Here is a 24,838-nt window from a genome sequence, read left to right on the forward strand (position 1 = left end):
CTCACAGGCGGTAAAATCTATTGCTTGGTGTTTCTGCTTGTTCTCAGTCATGATGTTTTGTTTCCTCATGTGTTTGGCAACTTGGGGGGCTTGTATTAGGCTGAATCAGGGAGTATCCTGATGGGCATGAGATGTTTTTTTTCTACAGAGCAAATTTATGTTTACTTTTTCCTGAACTGAGGGTTGTCATCATTTGGGGCCACCTTATTTATATGGATTTCCCCTACTTTGTAAATGTGGGTAGAGTAAATTTCATTCCCAAACTCTATAGTACAGGAGAGTTTTTTTGTTTTTGTTTTTTGTTTGTTTTGTTTTTTTTCTCCTACCCAGAGCTGCGATGGAGATAGACAGATTTGTTTCCTGTGTCCCTTTAAGGGCAGATGTAATCTTCCCATCTTCTCACAAGTGGCCCCGTTTATGTTAGGTCTCAGTTCAGTTGCCTGCATTGCACAGCCCCAACTCTGGTCTCTTGCTCCTTCTTGCTAGAGTATTGATAGCAGCATTTGACCCTGAGGCAGCCTAAGGTTCTGCCTTTGCTTATCATTCTGCTTTTAGCAACGAGTTAGGTCTTTTGTTGCTGTGGGGCAAAGTTGGTGGGGGCAGGGAGAAAGGGCTGGGGACACACTTGAACATTTCCCTTAGTTTCTTATGATCTCAGCAATGCACTGAAAAGTTTGTCATGATTTTTCTGGCCTCTAGAAGTTTTTGCTGCAGGAGGGTTCTTCAGACATCTTATCTGCCACACAGCAGGAAATGAAAGCCTCAGTGGGGTTTTCAACCTCAATCTTAGCAAAAGAATCCTTGACCCAAAAAACATTAGGCCCTTATTGAGCAAGCGGCCTCAGCTCAGACTTCTTTTTCCACTATGATCTTCTCTATAGGGTCTGGAGGGTTATTTCTTTAAAATGGCTTCTGTTCAGAGCTGATTTCCCTCCCACCCCCACCCCCTGGGGCAGAGGTCCCTAACCTAAGTGGTTCTGATCATAAAGTCTGAAAAAGGCTGCTTTGGTTTGAGCCTCAGTTCTGCCCTTGCAGTGGTGGGACCCTGGCCAAGTTACTTCAACTCTATAAGTCTCAGTTTACCCATCTGTAAAATGGATATAATAAGAAAATCTTCTATACTACCAGCTCTTGCTGGGGGGAATCAGACAAAATGCAGTTCTCTCATCAATGATACAGGAATTCAAGTGACACGTGATCAGATTCCTGATAAACTTTGTCCTTAATTCATTTTAATAAATTTATACTTCAATGCATCCATCCCACTTTACAGAACGAAACAGTAAGAGATGAATAGAAATCAGACATACCATTCTGAGTCTGGATCAGCCCCAGGACTCTTGGGGATCCCAGATAGTATTTCAGACTGTTTCTGGGACCTTAGGAAAAAAAATTACAATATGGCAAGGCTAAGGGTCTATTGGAATCTTGCACATCAGGTGGGGTAACTATGGAAGCCAGATTCCCCTTATTTAATAGATGGGGAAACTGAGGCCCAAACATGTTGATCAGCTTGTTCAAAGTTACTCAGTCCAAAAAAAAAAAAAAAAAATCACTCAATTACTGGCAGAATTGGGACTGAACTCAAGTCTCTGTACTGACCTCTGCTGCCTCTCTTGCATCTCCATAATGTCAGATTTTCCACCTTCTCCTCCTTTGTTCATTGAACACTATATACTTAACCCATTTGGTGAGAAAAAGAATGTAATATATTAGTATAAATTTTATTCTAATCTTATATACCTCTATGTATGTTCCTATGTGATCACAATCAGATTTCAAAAGGAATTTGTGTTTTGTTTTCCCTGGAGTATTTTGTGTTTTCATGGAGATACTAACTGTGCTTGTTGGATTATTTAGGATTGCTCTAATTGCAACTGTTATAAAACCATGTAAACAAAAAAGGGTGATATGTTGCCTTGTATGGCTGAAGAACTGAAGAAAGGAACCTTCAGGCAAGGATGGTTCCAGATGTTCAAAGGATGTCATCGGAAAGCTGTCTCTTTATATAGTGTGGATGACCTTTCCTCAGTGTTGGCTTTCCCTGCAGGCCAATGCTCTCTCCGTCATGGCACTTGGCCATGTCACATGGTCACAGCTCCAGGTCCAGACAAGTGTCTCCTTTCCTGGCAGATCAGTGAATTCCTGAGTTGCTGGGCTGGGCTTGTGTGAGGCATGGAACACTGATTGATCAGGTCTGTCAAGTGCCACTCCTGGGTACTAATGATATGTCACACCTATCAAAACCACATGGCTTGGTGAAAGGACATGATTCCCAAAGGAAAATCCGGGTGTTACCATCAGAAGAAACAGAAATAGATGTGGGACAGCAAAGGTGGCTGTTCACAACCCCTGCCATCCTAATAGCTCAGTGAATGACCATGGCATTCTGTCATTACCCCCATCACAGGCACTTAGGTTGCCCAGAGAGGAACCAGATGCTCTGGGTTCAAATTCCACATCTGCTTCTCTCTAGCTGTGACCCTTGGGCAAGTGTTTTAATCTAACTCTGCCTCAGTTTCCTCATGTGTAAGGTGGAGACAGTAATAGGACTTGTTCACAGGAGTGTTAGGAGGATTAAAGGAGCTAATACACGTGATGAATTTATGTCAGTCCCTGGCATATATTACATCCAGCACATTAGCTATTATTACTCACCATCATAACTAGCATTACTAAAAAAGCAAATATTTAATTTAGAAAATGGCATTCACTCTCAGGCACTTCCTTAGAATACTTCCTCCCATAGTTGGAATTTCCTGGGCAAAGCTCCAGCTGTGTTTCTAGCTCCTGTTATTTACCTCCAGGCGCTCTCAGCAGTACAGAGCCAATGAACAGTGTCACAGGCAGAGTGTCCTGGTGCTGTTGCAATCCTAGTGATCTCAAGCCCTCTAGTCTTGCCTGGAGTAGCACTTTCCTTTAAGGGCAAAACAAAATATCTGGAGCACACATCAGATAGCTGGAAGGCTGACTGGGATTGGCCGGGCTGACCCACGGTTCCTGCGTCTTCCCCAAACTGAATGCTCATAAGCCATCTCTTTCCTACCTCCCCATCTTGCCACGGTATCCTGGGGCCCATGCCCGCTCTTGAGACCTGTGCCTGTTTCCCTCTCCTACACTCTCCAGCTGCCAGGAACTACCCTGAATATCCTGAGACTTTTCTTACATTGAGCAACGGAAGTTTCTTTCGTCTTTACTAACCTCCACCCAAACTAGGTGCGGGACCTAACTACATAACCAAAGAGAACTTTCTGAATCCAAAATAGGCTTCATGCTCCTAAGAAAAATGTTGTCATTGCCTTACATGTGACTGCGGTTATTATTATTTTTTTTTTCTGTTGACAGCAACTCCTGCAGCCCTGCCAATGCTGTTTTCATTTTAAGTTTTTCAGCAATGAGATCTTAATTATTTTTAATGTTTATTTGGGGGAGTGGGCCGAGAAGGGCAGAGAGAGAGGGAGACACAGAATCCGAAGCAGGCTCCGGGCTCTGAGCTGTCAGAACAGAGGCCAATGCAGGGCTCAGACCCATGAACTGTAAGTTCATGACCTGAGCCGAAGTCAGATGCTTAACCCACTGAGCCACCCAGGAGCCCCTTGGCAATGAGATTTTAAACCTCAGCAATGTACAAGGGTACTCGGTGCTATGGGAGATACACTGAGCTATAATAAGGTCCTAGCCCTTGAAGTACAAACAACTTTGGTTGGAAGGCAGAATTAACATCTTTGGCATACAGGAAACCCAAGTTTTCTCATGGAAGTTGGGCTTCAGGAACTCGGGAAACAGTGAGGAGTCATCCCCTTTAACTTCGGTCCTCTAACTCCCTTGTGGGAAGAGGCAGCATCCTCTGGCTGGTCAGACACTCCACCCCTGTGACATTTAAGAGTTGGTGACTTCAGAGACCACACGGTGTGGCACCTGCTTCCTGCCTCGAGGGGGCCCAGCAACCCCACACGGACTGCAGGATGAGGCTCCAAAGGCGGCTGTGCTTCCTGTCCACCTGTCACACTTGTGGCAGCTGCAGTCCGCTGGGCAGGAGGGAGGAGGAGCAGAGTTCATGCTGCCTAAATGGATCTCAGAGGGATCCGTGAAAAGAAGGAAGACAGCTGTTCAGGGAATTTCTCCGTGGGCTGCTTCTTGTCCCCAAACTACAGCCCCCATCAAGTGCCAGGGGCCAGTTTCAGCAAGCACGGGACCAGGAGAGAAACCAGGAAGTGAGCAATAAGGTCCAGTCACGTGTCCACACTTTCTGTCCACCTGGCATGCACAGGGATATACTCTTAGCACAGGGAAACCACAGCCTTGCAGAGAGCCAAACTGCTGCTTGTGACCAAGCCTGGGGCCCCCAGTGGGTGCAGTGCAGACCTTGTTCCTCTGACAAATACTTAGGGAATACCTCCTGGGATGGGGGCTCCCCATACTGACGCAGCTTAAACAAGACTGGTCCCATCCATGCTTTCATGGAGCCAACAGCCTAGTGATGGACACAAACGTTAATCAGATGGTCCCTGTGTTTGACGTGTATGTGAAAATATCCTCATGTGTTTCCCGAGTAAACAAAACACCACAGAGATTTTTTTTTTTTAAGCCAGAAGTACAGGGTATCAGACAGGATATCCAACTCCATGCAAGAGGTTGTGGTGGGTTTCCTTAATCAAGTGACACGGGAGGTGGCCTGGGTGACAAGATGGGGGAGCGCTCCTGTCAGAGGGAGCAGCCTGTGTCATAAGATGGAGATGGGCTCTTGGTGGGAGTAAGAAGTCAGGTATGGCTGGGATGGAGACACAGAGTAGCCAGAGTGCCTGGAAAGGAGACAGGGTCACATACTGTATTCATAGACTAGCTCAAGGATTCTGAATGTTTTCTGAGAGCCATGAGAAGCCCTTGAGGGATTAATAGGCCTCAAGAGTGGCACAAGCTGTGTGTGTGTGTGTGTGTGTGTGTGTGTGTGTGTGTGTGTACTAAAAGAATGTTCTAAGCATTTGTAGAAAATGGGTTCTAAGGGACAAACATGAATAAGGGAAAATTATCTAGGTGGTTGTTGCAATAATCCAGGCAAGAAAAAGCAGCATCCTGGATGAGCATGGTAGAATCATGGATGGAAATACTGGGCAAATGAAATATAGGTAGAAGCTGGAGTCAGCAAGACATGAAGCTTGATTGAGTGGGAGCCCAGGTGAGGCCCAGGTTTGGGCCCCAAGCATTGGAGGAATGTTCCTGCCACTTACTGAAATAAGAGGTGGTAGAGGGGGTGTGGGAAGGAGACTTGATTACTGTTGAATTGGAGGTGCCTGGAAGACAATCAAGTACAATTCTCCAAGCATCAGAAACTTTTGAGGGATTCTGGAGGCAGAGTCTGACTGGGAAATAGCACCATGAAAGAAAGCCAGGCACAGTGAAAATACAAAAATGATGCCAGGCCTCGGACCTTAACTGGTGACACTGAGTCCGGGCGGAGTAAGCCAGCCCCTCCTTGCTCGTCTGGAGCTGCTCCCAATCTAGGAGGGACACATGGGCAGCAAGTACAGCTGAACAATGCAGGGGTTAGGGCACCAGCCACCACCCCCAAGGAGCCAAAAATCTGCGTGTAACTCCTGACCCCCCAAACTTAACTATAATGGGCTACTGTTGACCAGAAATATAGTCTATTAACACACATTTTCTGTCTGTATTTACTACATTCTTACAATAACACATTTTTCTTAAAATTTTCAGTATGTCTAATAGCCAAAGTATGGAAAGAGCCCAAAAGTCCATCAACGGATGAATGGATAAAGAAGATGTGGTATATATATATATACAATGGAGTATTATGCAGCAATCAAAAGAACGAAATCTTGCCATTTGCAACTATGTGAATGGAATAGAGGGTATTATGCTAAGCGAAATTAGTCAGTCAGAGAAAGACAAGTATCATATGACTTCACTCCTGTGAGGAATTTAAGATACAAAACAGATGAACATAAGGGAAGGGAAGCAAAAATAATATAAAAACAGGGAAGGGGACAAAACATAAGAGACTCTAGGGGCACCTGGGTGGCTCAGTTGGTTAAGCATCTGACTTCGGTTCAGGTCACCACCTCATGGTTCATGGGTTCGAGCCCTGCTATCAGCTCAGAGCCTGAGCCTGCTTCGGATTCTGTGTCTCCCTCTCTCTCTCTGTCCCTCCCCCACTCACACTCTGTCTCTGTCTCTCTCAAAAATAAGTAACACTAAACACAAAAATTTAAAAACAACCTAAGAGACTGAAATATAGAGAACAGAGGGTTGCTGGAAGGGTTATGGGAGGGGGGAATTGGCTAAATGGGTAAGGGGCATTAAGGAATCTACTCCTGAAATCACTGTTGCACTATATGTTAACTAACTTGGATATAAATTTTAAAATAAAAAGAAAGAATAAACAATAAGATATCACTTCAAAAAATTTTTTTCAGCAGGTCTAGGCTACACAGTTCATCTGTGAGTTTTTTCAAATTGTTGTAAATCTCCAAAAATTTTTCCAGTATATTTATTGAACAAAATCCACGTGTAAGAGGAACTGTGCAGTTCAAACCTGTGTTGTTCAAGGGTCAGCTGTGCTTGGATGAGGAATCTGCAAATGAGCAACTGCAAATTCGAGAACTATACAGAGACACCAAGAATTCCAGTGGAGAAACCCAGCCTTTCGAGGAGCAGCTGGCTGACATCCTTGCAGGCAAGAAGGCTTGGTTTAAGATCACTGGAGACTTCATGCCTGCATATCAGGCTAATGATGGTTTCTCAGTGATGGCAAATCTGCCACCAATGCTAAAAAAACCTCTGCAGAGAAACACCCCCAATCCACCAATCTCAAAAAGGAGAGAAAAAAGAAAGCCTTCATGTGGAAGACAGAGCTACAAATATAAATGCAACTGGTTTGCCTACAGACATTATGGTGGAGGCATTTATACAACTTCTGACTTGGCATGATTCTGAGATCTTCAGAGAGACTTTATGGTCAAGTTTTACAAAGATAACAAGGAAATCTTAAAGCAGATGGGCTTTGCAGTTATTTGAAGAGGGAATCTGTATTGTGCAATAATGCTTTTGCATGAAGATGAAATTAGAAGCTAGAAATCACATACTGAGGTAGCTAAGTTTCAACTGGAGGGGAATATGAGGCATCAGAAAGGAAGAGGTGCAAACCCCACAGGAAGGATCTGGTTCTGGAATAAAAGCATCTGGACTGCTAGAACATCCTTAGTGCCCCATGAGGGAATGGTCATCACCAAAGTGTTTTATCCTATGGATTTTGAGGATGGTCCATTGGTGCTGATCAGGGTCAGAGAAAACCTTTGAGAGTGTTCAAAGCTTGGGTCAATCAGGAATCTCCTTCTCTTTAAAAGACACCAGATGGCATAAGCTCGGTGTCTTTGAGGAAGCTATCTTTGTACTCAAACCTTCGATGGAAGGTGGTGTGATGGTCACAGGACCCCTGTCTAAACATGGGATGGGGCTACAGATGGCCAGGGTGAGAAGACCCATGGGATTCCTATACAGACATGGATGGGGTGGGGGTATAGATGACCAGGCTGAGAAGACCCCAAGTGTAAGAGCAGAACAGCTTTGTGGAAGTCTTCCTTCCATATCCTGAGGCCTACAGAGGTGTTCAATGTTCAAATACTACCTTTGCTTCAAAAAGAAAGGCCTTCTAAGGTAAGGCTTTTCCAGAGCACCCTAGCACATCCAGGATGAATGCTCAAGAAGCCACAACTAACGTGGCATTTGAAGAATCTATCCATGGAAAGATATTCGAAAAATGGGAAGACGGGAGAGATTTTGAAGATGCTTCCGAAAAAGATGCTAAAAAACATGGCCCCCAAAATGTCTGCAGAAGGCAGTTCCAGAAGTCTGAAGAGAATAGTTTTAAAAGAAGACCTTCAAAAAAGACTCTGAAGAGAAAAAAACAAAAAAGTCTGCAGGCAACCCTGAAAAGCAAACTGAAGAGGAAGACAGTCTTGGAAAGAGAATCTGAAGATTGCTCTGAAAAGGGCTTTGAGGAAGACTCCAAGAAATAATGAGCAGAAAATGGTGTTGAGAAGGAGTTAGGAAGGAACCATCCTGAGAAATGAGAATCTGGGGATGGCAGCTCTGAGTGGTTGGTGGGGAAGGCTGTGTGTGAAGATTCAGATGGAAAGGAGACACACACGGAGAATTTGGTTGATGATGGACCAGACGGAAACAAGAAGAAGAAAATGCAGATGGAAAAGGGTCTGAAGATGCTGAGGAAGAAAGAGGCGGAGCAGGTGACAGGCTGCTCAAAGATGAGGGTGCCAACAAGGAGTGTGATGAGGAGAGTCCGGTGAGGAGTGGTGTGGGGAGTCTGATGTGGGGACTGTGGGTGGGACTGGGGACGCTAAGGAAGGAGGGCCCCTGTGTATAGGCAGTAGCTCGGTCCTCAGAAGTGAGGAAGAGATTTAACCTCTTAAACTTGCTTTTAGGGAGACCCCTCCAGCTACATGTGCCTACGCTTCAGGGTAATCACTAGTAGTGTTACATAACATGTGCACAGGGGTAGGGCGCTCAGAGTGACACCTGGAGATTTTCTTTTTTTTTTCCTTTAAGTTTATTTAGACAGAAAGAGAGAGAGAGAGAGAGAACAAGAGAGGGGCAGAGAGAGAGAGAGGATCCCAAGCAGGCTCCACACTGCCAGTGCAGAGCCCAACTTGGGGCTTGATCCCACAAACCATGAGATTTTGACCTGAGCCGTAATCAGGAGTCCAACACTTAACTGACTGAGTCACCCAGGAGCGCTCCTTGGAGATTTTCATTGTAACCTGCACTCAATGATTTTAAATGCATGCGAAACAGCTGTTCAGTGAAAACTTCATAGCCATCATGCATGCAAGTAAAAAGAAAAAAAAAAAAAAAAAGGAAGAAATAAGTCCAAACGCAGCACTAAAACACTAGCTATGAAAGACTAAACTTTCGTATGAAAAAATAGAAATTTCCAAGTTGAGTTACGAAATTAAAAAAAAAAAAAACTATGCCATTCCAGGAGAACTGTTTGAACACAAGAATACCCATGAAGGTTGAAAACAGGGAGATGGAAAGCTACTGGCAAAGAAAAGCAAGCCTGGGTGAATAATGTCATCCATGAGAGCACCCCCAAGTACAGCCTGCTGATGGCTGAAATGCTAGATCTGGCTACGACACTCGGTCTTGCCCGTCTTTCAATACATCCAGTTCGCTTGGTTGTGACCTTGTTTTATTACAGGACCCTGCTCCCTGTGCATATGCCTGCAGCTCCCTGTGTGCTGTTCCTGTGATGTGGACGTGGCACGAAGCATTACTGCCCGAAGTACCACGGAGGCGTGCAGTCAATGGGCTCTTCCTCCCAGATGGTTTTCAGCCTCTGGGCCCAGGAGGCCACCATCGCCTTTCTCTCTTCTTCTGATGCAATCTCGGGAGCAAAACTGATCTGAGGGGCAAGGACTTTAAATCCACAGAAGTGCAAGGCACCATGCTACAGTCACAAAGAAAGCAAGGAAGTGATTAGAAGACACCCTTTACGTATCATTCAGTTAAATAATCAAAGGCGGGGTGGGAGGTGGGGGGTTGATGGCCTGAAACAAGCCTTCAAAAAATATTAGAACAACTTAATACTATCAGGTAGCCGAAAACAACTGAGCTGCCCTATAACCTTACAACGTGGGCCTTTACAAGTGATGTGAAGAACTTTGGTGGATGGTTGGAAGTTTCAAATCCTAATTGAGGTTAATCTGTAATCTTTGCTTCTGACTCCGATAGTAAACTTTATGGTTTTGATTGATTAGGAAAATTACGGTACAGTCATACAATGGATTATTCTAGAATGATGTGACATTATTCTAGCTATAGTGTATAATCATGGATGGTTGCTCGAGATATGTGTTAAATAAAAATGAGAAATTTGTAGCAGTATTTGTAGTATACCATTTATGTAAAAAACATAAGCATAATAACCCTAACAATAAAAAGCATACATATAAAAATATGTATGGGCCATAAAGAAATACATCAAATTATTAAAAGAAATTATTTTTAAGAGGCGGATTAAGAGGATGTTCTGTTTTATATTTTATAGTCTCATCTTTTTTTTCATAATATGTACTTTTGAAAACTGAGAAAGCATATACAAAGATTTTTTAAAAACAAGAAGAATTTAAGCTTGGCTAATAACCTCTAAGAGACCAGTTGACCTGTGGATTAGAGTTTAGGCCTTAAGTTCTCTCTTTCTTCAGCAAAGCATCACTAAATGGAATCACTATCCTGTCTTTCAAAGAAGACAACTTTTTTCTAGAAATATCACTCTCCCCCCTCTGCATTCCTTCCCTTAAAACCCTACCTTTGTCCAGACTTGCCCTATCAGGGGTAGGTCAGGGGATGAGGGGCCTACACGCCTGTCTACATTTTTAAAGTAAGCTTGCAAACTGCTGAATATGTGATCTCCTCCTCCCTGGACAAAGAGACAAAGGTCCCTTCATAACATCCTGGAAGAATGGTTTGCATCTAGGTTTCTCAGTCTCCTGGGAGCTCAGAGCCAGGATGTAGCCACCTGACCCAGAGCCTGCTCTCTTCCTCCTCACCCCAGCTCTGTGCCTCATCTGCTTATGCTTTGCCCCCTGCCTTCCCCTTCACAGATTGCCCAGGGGTGTGCGGAGGCAGGATGATGTCTACCTGGGAGGGCAGGCCCAGAGTCCTGGAAACCTGGAGAAGGGTGTGGCTCTGGGGATAGGGCACAGCCCCTGGTTTCATGGACCCATCACCTGTGGTGGGTGTGAGGCTGTTTGGAATGCTGGCCCTGGGGCACCTCTTGCCTGGGTTCAAGGTTGATGCTCCCTTCACAATGCACTGCCAGTCAGTGTGGACAGCTACCCACCCCCACCATCCGGTGCTCCGCACACACACAGGGCCACCTTGGGGGCAGTTCTATTTACCATAGAGCAGACATGAGCTAACCAGGTCTGGCTTAGCTTCTACCCAACAGTATCAAAGGCTATCATTATGTGTTTTCCCCACAGGCCAAATTTTTCAGTGCTAAGTAAGAAACTGAAAAGGGCAAAATGTTGTAACTTCTTGTATTCAGGTGGTAGATAAAATGGTCCGGGTTTCAGGCTTACATCACATCTTATTCTACATCTGGGGGAGTTGTAGGGGGAGCGGAGGGGAGTGGGGGTGCAGCAGGTACCTGGAGGGGCCACAGGAAGTATCGATAATCTCCGCTGACTCCGGTTTTCATGTACATCTCAGCTGTGCCCCCCGTGGTTAATGAAAGGAGGGCCAACTTATTCTGTGGAAGAGAAAGCAAATGCATTTGTGTGGCCTCCAGAGGAGACAAATGTGACCCCAGCACCAAGGTTCATAACCACTGGGAGGGAAAGCCTGAGGTCAGTTCCCTGCAGGGATGGACAAATGATAACATTCTCATCTGCCAAGCCCAGCCACAAGTGGCAACCATGTCCAACAGGGATAGAGTGGACCACATGGACACAGGGCTTAGATATGACCTGACTTCTGGTAGAGAGCAGGCCTGGGACACCGTGTGGGAGGTGGGTAAGGCCCACCTGCCAACATCAGGGGCTGCTGTGAGGGCGAGTGAGGTCCCTGACACACAGGACCCTGACACTTGGGGCCCTGACACAAGGGATCCTGGCACACCGGACCCTGACATAGAGGTCCCTGACCTACAGGACCATTCACTAAATGGTGCACTATTTCCAACTAAGATGAATCTTTGTGACTCAATGTTTTCTTTATAAACACTTATAAAAGCATCTTCTGAGGCTTTTAGAATTTAAAACATCGTTAATTTCAGTAAATTATTTAGTAGGAAATTCATAGCTACCGTGCACTGCGCATCTACCAGGTTCCATGCAATCCTCACCCTGTAACACGGGTGTTACATCATCTTGTTTTTCGTGGTACGAATGTGAAGCTCAGAGAGGTGAACTGGTGTGAGGTCATGGCTCACCTCTGCAGCACAGAGAAGACGCCCTCTCCTGAGCCAGAGCTGACCACCGTGCAGTCCTCCAGCCCTCCCGCCACACTAATTCCAGGCCCTTCTTGGCCACGCATGTACCCCTCACTAGACGAAGCCCTGTGACTTCACAAACTTCGCTTTTCTTACCCAGGTACAGGACATAGGGTTTTGCACATACTTGGTGCTCAATCAGTGTTTATTTACAAAAAAGCAAACTAGAAATAGAACCTGATGAGACGCGCCCCCAGCAGTACACAGTGGTCCTCATCCCGGAGTACATACCTTGAGGAAACCGGAATCATAGAATCCTGGGATGTCGAAGGCAAACCCCTGGCACAGCACCCTGTCCATCCAGCCCTTCAGGATAGCTGGCATGCTGAACCAGTACAGCGGGAACTGGGGACACAACACGGGGAGAAACGAATGCTTCGGGCAGTCTCGGGCTTCATATTTGGTGCTTCAGAAGGAACCCCACTGTCTTCCTCTTCCCAGATGGCTGGGCAGGAGAGTGTAGTAAGAGGGCAGCACAGGCAGGGTGTTTCTTCCCTTTCACTCTGACGCACCCAGTGTGGACAGGATGATGGTGGGGTGGAGCAGGCCAGAGCTGACAAGGGTCCTGGTTGCTGTTAACAGGTGGCTCTGTGTCCCCAGGGACAGACCCTTGGGCTGGTCCCTAGGCAGGTGGGGAGGCACTGGGGCGCTGATGGACACTGGCTCTGTGGCAGCTGTCCTGTGACCGACCCAATCAGGGGCCACAAGAGGGTGTGGAGAAGAGTTTGTCCCTTTATGTGCTGGGGGTGAATTGCTGCCGTCTAGGAGTCACGCTGAGTTAAGTTCTGAGAAGCTTCGGATTTTGATACAAATTAAAGCTTTATCCTTAGATTCTACACACCGGTGGTAAGATGTCCCTAAAGTCCTCTCTGGTCCTCATGGAAGCCCTAACACTATATCCAATATCATTATCAATGAAAGGAGATGAACACAGATAATAATCTGTTACCAAAGGCAGAAGGAAGCCCATGCTTCATGCACTTTTGCTGTAAGTCTAACACAGGAGTTGACATTGAAATTTAAGCTCCATAGCCCACTGCTGTGTGATGCTGACATGTTACTTAATCTCTCTGTGCCTCCTTTTCCTGATGGGCAAATAGGGCTAGTACAAGTTACTAGCTCACAGCATTGTGGGAAGGATTCAATGACTCATTACAGTGCTCTGAACAGAGTCAATGCTGAGTGAAGGGGAGTTGAGATCATGACTAAGCAGTAGTGATGAATGAAATTTTTTCAGTGTTGAATGACAATGCAGACCCTCTGGGCCAACTATCAGGAAAGAGGAAAAGCAGAGGGAAAAGAGCTGTGAGATGCAGTAGGGAAAAAGAAAGACCAGTACAGAAAGAACAAGCTCTGGACTGCTTTAGCTATCCAGCTACAGGAGTGGAGGAGACGGGGGAGGGGAAACGGGCTCTGCGTGGTTACCGGATTCCAGGGAGATAGGAAGAGAAGAGCGAGAGCCAAGTATGGTTCCGCCTAGTCCATGTGCCCAGACTGCTCAGCCAGTTGTGATAGAGCCCTCCTGTCCTGGCAAGGCTATTACTCTGGAAGCTAAAGCACATGGCAACCGAAGTATATGGCACTGGGACCCAGCCATATGCAATTAGGATGGAAGAACATCTTGCACTTTGACCAGATCAGCAGCTCCAGGTTGCCCAGTAAAGGAAGGGACGGTGCCAGGAAGGGGTGGATGGAGGCAGCCTGGGCAGGGCGGAAGGGAACAGGTAAAGCATCCCCTCCTCCCATGTGTGCAGGGTGATTTTTATAAAGGACATGCTGTTTCACCTGCAAACTGATCACATCCCTGCCCCTCACCCTCACATGGTTGTCTTGTTCTCCCGCCTGCTCCTCGCCCTCAAGCAGGGTTAACAGAGACAATTTGGGCCAATCAGATCCATCTTGGAGATTCTGGATCTAGAGACCTCAGTCCTGATGTGCAGTGAGAGAGGAGAACAGAGGCGGCATGCACACAACAGCAGATAAGAATCAGAGGGAAAGGCCAGAGGGGTCCCAGCACCCAGTTTCACCGCCCCTGAAGCCCAGCTGGCCTGCCTGTCCCTGAGTTCCAGTAGACCCGAATGACCAGGGCCCTTAGAATAAATTCCTTCTTTCTAGTGGACTTGGATTTCTGTCAACCCAACAGCTCCAGGAAAGCACAGGTTTATTTTGCTGCCAGGCTCTTGGTGAGCTCCACGAGTGCATGCCTGTCAGGCTGTGGCGGGCAGCAGCCTTGACGAGTGAGAGCCCACAGAAGCAGTGTCCTGGCTCTGTCTGCAGTGAGTCATGGCTTGGGGACAGTTTGTGAGTGAATACATGGAAGGTGGGTGGGTGAGGCAACCAGTGACAGGAAGGAACTAAAAGATTTTCCTCTTAATAATCAGGATGTTTAAGGCAGGACTTGCATTTGGCTTGAACTACCTTGACAAACACTCATGTAGACAAATCTTGTTTTCACGCAGCCTCTGCACGTGTAAGGTGGGCATCAGAAGGGAATGAAGGCAGCACCACCTGCATGATGCAGGCATTTCTTGGGCCACCGGGCTAACGGGAAATTACTATTTACTTGGGAGTCGAGATTTTGAATGACCAATAGTGGCTACATGAATGTCCTTACCCAATTAGACATAAATAAGTGTGTGAATGTGCTAAAAACATTAATACCATTTCTAGGAGTGTGAAACTCCATACCTGGAAAGAGCTTGTACATAGAAGGACTCTAATTCATTATAATAATTAGACGAAACACAAACCTGAAATATCACTAGATCAGCTTCTTGAACCTTTTTCTGCTCGTCAATTATGTCACTGGTCAGAGCCCCCTTTTTACAGGCTTCATATGCTTCCACCCCATAATTGAAGAACTCAGGATTAGAGACAGCACCTGGAGAAGAACAGGTGATATGTTCTTGCTCTCATGTATGCACCCACAGCCCATCCTGGCCAATCCCACCAGCATCACTGCCACCTGGACTCCCCAAAGCAAGTCACCAGGCATTTACGGAGACTCCAATAGGCGTTGGGCCCTGGGACCAGGCTATGGAAATAAAAAGAGAGGAAGCTACTGTTCTTACCTTCAGGGGACTCAAAGTCCAGTAAGAGAAGTAGATAAATAACCAAATGATCAACACACAGAACAACAGTTAGCTGGCTCAGCCTAAAGCTGTGGTAGGATAAGCCCCACATCTTATAATCAAGATGCACGTGGTCTAACTCAGGACAGCAGTGGCTGGCTTTCCTTGGGTGCATTGTCAATGAGCCCGGTTTAGGGCTTTGAAGATGGAGTAGGAGTTCACCAGGCAGTCTGGAGCACTGGAGGGAAGACAGAGGACACTCTGGGCAAAAGACAGGGAGAAATCAGCGTGTCCAAAAACCACACCAGCCCAGAAAAGGGCCACCAGGAGCACCTCTCGGGAAATGGGTGAGAGGCCAGGAGGGCTGCAGGTAACCTGAATGGAGAGATAGGTCAGCTCTCGTAAGCCTGGCTAAGGAGCTTGACTTTTTCCTGCACACGGGAGGCCATACAATTTAAGCAGGGAAAATAAATAAATACTCCAAATTCAGTTTGGAAAAGCTCACTGTAGCAGCAGCGATTCAAGAACAAGTGTGGTGGGCAGCAGGCAGTCGGGCAGCAGCAGTGGGTACGAGGAGGGGCCTTGGGCTAGAACTTACAGCACTGCCTGTGACAGCTAACATGAAGGAGGAGTTATTCTGATCTACACCTTCAGTTGAAATCTGGCAGCCAAAAAGATTCATTGGAGGCATGAATCAGAATTAACAGTAGCTTACCATTTACTGAGGACTTCCTACCTATCAAGTGGTGTGCTCTACACACATTACCTTTTCTATCTTTATAATAACCATTAAGTGTAATTCCCAGTCTACCAGAGAGGAAACTGAGACTTTAGAGAGGCTGAGCGACTCGTTCAACACTACAGAGGTCTTAGCAGCCAGCAGAGGTAGGATGACGAGACCAGGTGTGAACCACTCCACCACATGGAGTCTGGAGAGCGGCAGACAGACCCCTGGCCGTGTGGAAAAGAACCAGAAAGAAAACTGAACCCACAGTCCTCCAACAGATTTGTAATTCAGAAATATTTCAGTGTTCTTTGTTTCCTCTTTTAACCTACTTGTATTTGATTTTCATTTAAAAAGCACACTTTGGGTGTGTCCTATGTATAAGGTTTTGTATTGACAAGAAACCCAAGGATGGTAACTGCTATTAGTGAAGAGATTGTGTTCTCTCAGGCAGGTTCCGGGTAGGGTTTTGGCCACTCACAGTATGTGGAACCTATAGCAGACACTGGGGCGGTTCTGATAACGGTAAACAGAGATGATAAAATGTGCACAGGCCAAATATATTCTAATATTAACTACTAGAAAAACAGGTGAAATTATTATTTGCACATGATTTGACTGTATATTGGGAAAGCTCCAGAGAATAAAATCTACTACAAAGAGCGAGAAAATTAGTAGTGGCTGGATACACACCACAGAGGCACACAGAGAGGCACACTTTCTTCATGCAGAGAAACAAAAACCAGCTAACAAGAACTGTGCAAGGTCTGTATGAAGAAAACTTATAGAGATCCGTAGGGTTGAAAAAGAAGATGTGAGGAAATGAAAAGGCACACCATTCTCTTGGATAAATAAAAGTTCACCTGTAACTGGATTGGGATCTCAATGAAAATATCATCTGATTACTTTTTGAACCTGGAAAATTAATTCAAAAGATTTTATAGACAAGTCAATGAGAAAATGGAGAATATGCCCGTAATTGCCTTATACAGGACAGACCATCTCTGGAGGGATACAGAGAAAAGTGGGTACACTGGTGACCTTGAGGGCGGTGAAACTAGGTGGGTCGGGGCCAGGGATGGGAAGACCTGCCACATGGACTCTTTAGACTTGAGAATTGGGTATCATGGGCAATGGTAAGTTTTTTCAGAACATTTTTTCAATTAACAAAATAGAAGAAAGTTAAAACGTTTAGCCCCTGACTCACCAGTGATATCTTTCCTGGTGGCCCTCGGCTCAAAGTCCATGGCATACAGGTCAGAAACGGTGACAGTGCAGCCCTGCGCGCCAAGTTCATCCACAGCCACTTTCTTCAAGGATCCATTGAAAGACCTGGGTTCTTGGTGCGCATAGACAATGAGAACTTTCTTGCCTAAATTGGAGAAGGGTTTCTCTTGAAGAACAATTCCTCTTTGTCAAAATTCCATGAAGACTAAGACAAAAACGAAATGTATATGTGCAATACAGGCTGAAGTTAAGAAATACCAACCTTTTTTAATGGATGACAGTTTTAAAATAATGAACATTTTTTAAAAAAATCCACTTTTAACGTCATTGCTTGAGCTTGCTAATACATAGATATAAAATGGGTCATGATTCCTCAAAAATAACACCACAAATTTAAAAGCCCAATCTACTGTGGTTATCCTCTATAAGAGGTTTTAGCCCTATTTTCCAACATCAAAATAAAGCCACCATAACTGGGGGCACCTGGGTGGCTCAATGGGTTGAGTGCCGACTCTTGATCTCAGCTCAGGTATTGATGTCATGATCCGTGAGAGCAAGCCCTGAGTCAGGCTCTGTGCTGACAGTGAGGAGCCTGCTTGGGATTCTCTGTCTGTCTGTCTGTCTCTCTCTACCTCTCTCCCTGCTCACTCTCTCTCTCTCTCAAAATAAATAAATAAACATTAAAAAAATTAAAAAAAAAAAAAAGAAGAAAGCTACCATAACTAACCTCTCACGCTAACCCTACTGGGCTGGCATCAGCTACTGACACACAGTTCTGCTTCTTTCTCCTCCACGGCCACTGAAATGTGACATGTAAACAAGGTATGGAAATCGGACCCCTAATCCCAGAGGGAGGCAAGGCCTATATGGAATCTGCTCTGGGTGGCTAAACTGATGACAAAAAGGTTCAAAGGAGAGTCAGGTCTTAAAGGTCCTGGATGTGTCATTAATACCAATACCCTCTGAAGCAATATTTCCTTCATTCAGAAGATTCTGTGAGATTAGGTACCGGTTTCTTCTGGGAAACAGCTTTGGCCTGGTAATGTCTAAGACAAAAATGTTTGAACTCCTGATTTAAGTTTTTCAGTTTAGGCCCTTAAGGAGCAGATACAAATGTTATTTGAAGCAGACAGTTTGGGGGCATTTAACTGGGTGTAAAGGTTGAATTCCATGAGTTAGGTTAATGGTTAACATTATTGTTACACAGGAATTCTACTAATGGATCCAAACAAAATAATCTCCATCAGCTGTTCTCAAGTAGGGGCAGGTTTGGCTCCCAGGGGACAGTTGGTCATGTCTGGAGACATTCTGTGTCATCACAGCGAGGGAAGAAGGTGCTGCTGGCATGTAGTAGAGAGACACTGAAACTGCTGCTAAATATCCTACAAAGCACAGGAAAGCACCACACCAAAGGATTATTTGCCTAAAATGTCAGTAGTATTGAGGTTAAGAAACCCTAATCTATGCCATAAGATGTAAAATAAGGTAAATTTTTACGTTCTGAAAAGATTTGTAGTCATACTGTTGACAGAAAAAAAGTTGCAGAATGGTGTGTGTGTGTCTGCGTGTGATGAGCAGGGACAAAAGTAAAAATTAAGTCATACTGAATTTTATTTTACTTTTTTTAGTGCTTATTTATTTATTTTGGGAGAGAGAGAGAGAGAGAGAGAGAGAGAGTGAGGAGGGGAGGGGCAGAGAGAGAGAGAAAGAGAGAATCCCATGGGGCTTAATCCCATGGACTTTGAGATCATGACCTGAGCTGAGATCAAGAGTCAAACACTTAACCAACTAAGCCACCTAGGTGCCCCTGGTCATATTGCATTTTAAACCACAGTTACTCCTGGGGCTCATTCACTCAAGAAGTATTTATTGAGGGGTCCCAGATGGCTCAGTAAGTTAAGGGTCTGACTCTTGATTTTGGCTCAGGTCATGATTTCACAGATCATGAGTTCAAGCCCCGTGTCAGGCTCTGCACTGACAGTGTGGAGCCTGCTTGGGATTCTCTCTCTCCCCTTCTTTCCCCCTCTCAAATTAAATAAATACATTTTTAAAAAAGTATTTATTGAGCCTACTACAGCCTGGGGATCATTCCAGAGGCTAGAAGCAGAGTAAACAAGATAAGCATGGCCCTCACTTCTAGTGGGGCTGAAATGGGCAGTAAAACGAGGAAGAAAATACAAAACAAGATAATTCCAAATAGTGATTCATGTTAAAACATGAAACAAGTTTTATACATTTCAGTCTTGTTTGGATTTTTATACATATTCAATTTCTAATTAAAATTTGTATTTAAAAATGTTTAATTCCCCCATAACTAACAGTCACCTGCCATGTTCTAAGAAGTTGGATTCTTCCCCTCTGACCACTGCCAAAGGGAGGGTCTGCTGTTAATCCTGGGCACAGAAGGATTCGCTGTGGCAAGCCCCAGGCTTTCAGCTGTAGTCACTCTTCTCAGTGACCCCGACAATCTGGAAGAGAAAACAAACACTTGAAGGACATGGGGAGAGGTAGTGGTGAGGTCCATGTACCAACTCCAGGCCTCATGAAGGACATGCAAATGTGTCTGGGAAAAAAAAAAAAAAAAAAAAGCCTTCTCAGCAGGGGGCCACCTGGAGATTTAGGCCTCAGAGGACAAATCATGCAGGGTGTCAACACCAGTACTTTTTTTTTTTTTTTTTGAGAGGACCCAGAACCTTCCGTGAAGGCAGCCCTAATGAACGGGTCCTAGAAAATGAGAATGACAAGAAGCAGGAGGCCGGGCCCTGTGTCCTTCCTCCCTCCCCCTCTCCCACATTTCCACTTACTACAAATAATCAACACAGCTGAACAGACAAAGGTCAGGAGTACAGGTGAGAAATTCACAGCTACCATGTCTACCGTGGTCTGCAAAGTGCCAGAAACACAGTACACACACATGGTGGCCAGCACAGAACAAGACTGTGGAAAAATGTCAGTTCTCCCCAGAGAGCCTCAAAGGCACAAGAGAGACCTGAATCCTACTCCTGGCTAGCCAACTCTGAAATAACTGGCTTCACTCTGGGAGAGACAAGGTATCTCCAACAAACCTACTCCCTCTGCCCCCAAAACAAACAAACAGTCCACAGCCTGTGAGTCAAGGTCAGTGTGGAGATGCTGTATGATACGTGCTGTATCCACATGACAATTTTAACATATCAGTGCATCTTTTTTTTAAAGTTTATTTATTTATTTTGAGAGAGGCAGAAACAGCGTGAGTGGGGGAGGAGCAGAGAGAGCCGGAGACAGAAAATCTTAAACAGGCTCTGCACTGTCAGCACGGAGCCTGGTGTAGGACTCAATCTCACGAAACCCGGAGATCACGACCTGAGCCAAAATCAAGAGTCAGAGGTTTAACCAACTGAGCCACGTAGGTGCCCCTCAGTGCATCTTTATAGTATAACAAAAAGAACAGAGAGACAGAAATCAGGTTTATCCATGGCTACAACTGGAATCTGGAGCAGAGCCTGAATTAGCTTCTTCCCGGCCCTTGCATACCATACCTTCAGCTGTCCAGGAGCCCCAGGTAAAGGGCTGAGATATGCAGAACACTGTGAAGAAGTGGAAGTGGGTTGCAGGGGGATGAACTCTGCCCCAGGTTGGGTGTCCTGGGGACAGAAAGGAAAGGAAGTTTAAATAATTGTGGCTGGAGGTGAGTTGAGGGCAGGCAGGGCACTTAAACTGGAGAGTGGGCAAACAGCTCTGATCAGACAGAGGGTGGGAACTCCAAACACCATCATAAACTCAATGGTAAGTTTGATCCTTGCCCATTTCTTAAATTGACTGCTGACTGAACAGTTGGAAATCTGCCTCTTTGGCTACCCAACATCCCCTCTTGTTTTTTTAAGAACAGTCCCTGAATTTAGTCGTGTCAATGTGCCCAGCTAATGACTACATGTCCCGGTCTTCCACTTAGGGGTGGCGAAAGAGGTGAAGCAGAAGCCATTAGGGGTGGCTCTTAGGACATATCCTTGAAGGGGCTGCCTCAGGGGTGGGGAGGGTGGAGGTACCATTTCTGCCCCTGCCATTGGCCTTCATCTGAGCTAGACTGTGGAATGACAGCTAGGGCTCAATTAGCCATCTTGGTACATGGGGGTAGAAGCTATAGACTAAGGATGGTAGAGCAGAAAAACAGGAAAGGAACCTGGATTCCAGATCCTTTCTTGGAGCCACGAGATGGTTCTGAATTGCCAATTTTCAGACATGGGAGATCAAACTCTGAATCCTGTTTAAGCCGTTGGAGTTAACTCTCCATTAATAGCAGTGAATGGGACACAATTCCAACATATGCATTCATTCAGCTTGGACCTACCCTCTGGCCAGGTACTGCACTAGGTGCTGAGGCTACAGCTGTGAACAACATAGGTGAGGAGAATGGAACTTTATTGGGGGGGGGGGGGGGGCTGGGCACACAAAGGAAGCAGGCAAGGAGAGGCACCTTGGTGGCTCAGTCAGTTAGGCATCCGACTTCAGCTCATGTCATGATCTCGTGGTTTGTGAGTTTGAACCCCCCACATCAGGCTCTGTGCTGAAGCTCAGAGCCTGGAGCCTGCTTTAGATTCTGTCTCCCTCTCTCTCTGCTCCCCGGCCCTGCCCCCATTCATGATCTGTCTCTCTCTCTCTCTCAAAAAATAAACAAACATTAAAAAAAAAAAAAAAAAGAAGCAGGCAAGGAAAGCAACCATAAAATTCTAGATAGTGGTAAGTACTAATAATAATGCTAAGTGACAGCGATAAGAAAATAAAGTACTTTTGTGGTTAAAATGGCAGGGGTACATTTGTTATTTTAGATAGGATGGTCCAGGAAAGTATCTCTGAACAGGGATGGTGATATGGACTCAGTCATGCAAAGATCAGAGGTTCAGGCAGAGGAAATGGCAAGTGTAAGGCCTGAAGTAGGAAGTGGCCTGGAGTGTTCATCTGTGGTTTAAAAAAAAAAAAGAAAGGAAGAGTTGGAGACATGGTCAAAGAGGTGGGGTAGGGTCTGTAGACCAGGGGCAAGGATTGTACTCTAAGGCTAACAGAAAGCCATCAGAGCACCTTAAGCAGGAGAATGACTGGAACTGAGTACCTTTTACAAGGTCATCTGTGTCACTGTAAGCTCAGGGAACACCTTATGCTGAGATCTCATTTTGGTCTGGATAAAATGCTTTTAATTTCAATGCCCATGGCAAGGCATCCCTTCTTCTGTATCCCCAGGCCTCACCATTCCCTGCTGTTTTGCTTGGCCCAGTTTATGTATTTACATCACATGCCCAGCCACTTGAGGAACTTGTTTGTGACCTTCCTCTCATCCATTCTCCTATTTGTGCAGATTAAGAAACAGGCCCAAGAAGTAAGCAACTTGTCCCAAATTACAGAAAAGACTCAAAACCAGACTTTTTACTAGCTAGTCAGTGTTCTTTACTCCCCGCTCACTCAACTCCCTTAACACCCCCCTCAACAGCAGTAGCATTCTCCTTTGTTAGGAATGATGCACTTACCCAAGTGGAAAAAGGAACCCTGTGGTCTGTGAAAATTAATAAAGGGAAACCTCATCTAAAATGGAATCAGGACACCCTATAAAGGGGCCTCTCACCCACAAACTTTCCCTCACAGCTTACATTCCTGGACAGGAAGAAGTTCTCTTTACAACCCAGCAGGAGGAAGAATGATTTTCTTTCTCTTTGGGGAGCAACAGCCTAGCCAGTGAGAAACTGCTACGATTCAGCCAATGAGAAACCATCGCCATCCTGAACTCTTCACTTTCTTCCAATAGAGGAAAAGCAGCCTGTCCCAACTTCCTCCTTTGTCTTTGTAAAGTAGCATGCCTCTCCTTTGTTCTCCAGACTGACCTATGGTTTGCCACAGCTTGCCTGTCCCAAATTGCAATTCCTCTGCTATTCCGGAATAAAGTCATTTTGCTGGTAAAATAACTAGCTCTTTTTTAGGCTAACACGTTATAAAACTAGGTATACCCACCTCTGATATTTTTTGTGTATATTATTTCACTTTAATCAGCACCCAGAAGCTATTTGATAATGTTTTCACTTGATTTTTGAGATGTTTAATAAAAGCAAACGTCATTTAGAAGGCAGTTGGAAGCCAGCAGGAGTAGCCCTCACACCTAAGGCTGGGGCAACTGCAGACCTAAGAGGAAGCGATGAACCTTGCACAGGTATCTACTGCCCTAGCAGGAGGAAGAAAGGTTTCCTCCTGCCCCCGCAACAGCCCAGCCAATGAGAAGCCAGTATTCTTGGACCTCCCACTTTCTGCCAATGGACTTTCTGTTTCTAACAGCCTTGGCAAACTGCGCTCTCCCAGCCTTCCTCCCCTTTCTTCTGGGGACTTGTCTATGACTTTGCCTAAGCTTGCTTGTCCCAGATTGCAATTCTCCGCAATTCCCAAATAAACCCATTTTTTAAAAGTCTATTCTTTTTTTTTTAATGTTTATTTATTTTTGAGAGAGAAAGAGAGAGAGATGGAGACAGAAGCAGCTTCAACTACCAGCCCTGGAACTCACCAACCAGGAGATCATGACCTGAGCCAGAATCGGGAGCTTAACCAACTGAGCCATCCAGGCGCCTCCAAAGGCGATTTTGCTGGTAAAATAACTATCATGTTTCTTTTTAAACTTAGTATTTCCTACATGCCTCTTTCCATTTAGACAGGCTCCAGCGCCGGTTGTTAAACAGCTACATAACATTTCATTATGTATGCATGCCTATTTGTGATTATTTCTCTCCCTGGGCACCTAAGTAATTTCTCCTACCTCCCCTCACCCCAACTATAAATAGCACTGCTAGCCGAGGTATTGTTTCATACACACTCTTCTTCACGCACTTCTCTGGCTAATCTCAGAAAAACAAAAAGTTAAAGATTACTTTAATAGTTTCTGCTACAGACTGCCAAGAAACCCTTGGCAAAGGCCAAGCCAAAATAGAGGCGGGCTCCCTGCGGCCAGCACAGCCCCAGGCGGCGCCCCTTTGGCCTAAATGATGGCACCTTCCCCCCTCCCCCGTCCAAACTGACCCTGTTCATTTGGGACCCTTAGGTAATCACACCACGGACCTCCTCGAGTAGAGGAGAGATTATATAAAACGATTCTGCTAAGCATTTATAAACGGACCTATCATGCAGTAGGGCTCAGGAAGAGGTTCGTACGATCCCAGGGTGGAAACGAGGAACGGCCTGCGAAGCCGACAGCAGCACCCTGTAAAGTGCCCCTCCCAAACACCCGCACCCCGGAGAGTGAAGGCAACTCACTCTGCCGGCAGCGCAGACTTCGGAGAAGCAGCGGCAGGACTCAGCCCTCCGCCTCCCGGAGCGAAGCTCTGGGCTTCCGCGCCCAGGTTCCGGCTGCGCGGGGCCACGCACTCGCACTTGCACGCGCCCGCCGGGCGGAGAGTCGCGGCTGCGCTCTGTGCTGCCCGGACCGCGTGGACTGGAGCGGGCCCCGCAGTTCCCCCGAGCCCGCCACTCCCTCATCCCAGCCCTCTCCCGGCGCCCCGCCCCGCGCGCCCCACGCTGGGCCCCGCCCTCGTCCGGGCCCCGCCTGGATGGCCCAGGCGGGTGCCCCTCCCCACCCTCGGAAGACCTCTGGCTTCCGAACTGGATGTAGGTAGTAGGTGGCGGGAAAGCCCTCCTGCCCTGTGTCCCTTCCTTTCTCCATCTCTAGGCAAGTATCCAAGTAAAACATGAAGGTCCATGGCGTCATGCACAGCAATAAAAGCAATGAACACCCAACAGCCTGTGAGATTCCAGAGAATTATGCCGAGTGAAAAAAGCCAA

The 24,838-nt window shown here is 45.9% G+C and overlaps 1 protein-coding gene and 1 pseudogene across 3 annotated transcripts; one reads left to right on the forward strand and one right to left on the reverse strand.

The window, feature by feature from the left end:
* The first annotated feature begins 4,068 nt into the window (after positions 1-4,068).
* On the forward strand, positions 4,069-7,380 carry LOC125939486 (HIV Tat-specific factor 1 homolog; annotated as a pseudogene).
* On the reverse strand, positions 5,649-24,504 carry NQO2 (N-ribosyldihydronicotinamide:quinone reductase 2). 3 transcript variants are annotated; one of them, XM_049611289.1, is made up of 8 exons: positions 24,314-24,504; positions 20,572-20,676; positions 19,379-19,521; positions 17,034-17,198; positions 14,782-14,912; positions 12,263-12,376; positions 11,189-11,290; positions 5,649-9,484 (listed from the first exon to the last, which is right to left on the reverse strand). In XM_049611289.1, the coding sequence occupies exons 3-8, from the start codon at positions 19,383-19,385 to the stop codon at positions 9,308-9,310; spliced, it is 696 nt and encodes a 231-aa protein (XP_049467246.1). In that variant the 5' UTR covers positions 19,386-19,521; positions 20,572-20,676; positions 24,314-24,504; the 3' UTR covers positions 5,649-9,307. The 3 variants fall into 3 exon arrangements, with proteins under 3 accessions (XP_049467246.1, XP_049467245.1, XP_049467247.1); XM_049611288.1 differs by lacking the exon at positions 20,572-20,676; XM_049611290.1 differs by lacking the exons at positions 12,263-12,376; positions 20,572-20,676.
* Between the last annotated feature and the right edge of the window lie 334 nt (positions 24,505-24,838).

This window comes from Panthera uncia, assembly GCF_023721935.1.
Source record: "Panthera uncia isolate 11264 chromosome B2 unlocalized genomic scaffold, Puncia_PCG_1.0 HiC_scaffold_25, whole genome shotgun sequence".
Lineage (NCBI taxonomy): Eukaryota > Metazoa > Chordata > Mammalia > Carnivora > Felidae > Panthera > Panthera uncia.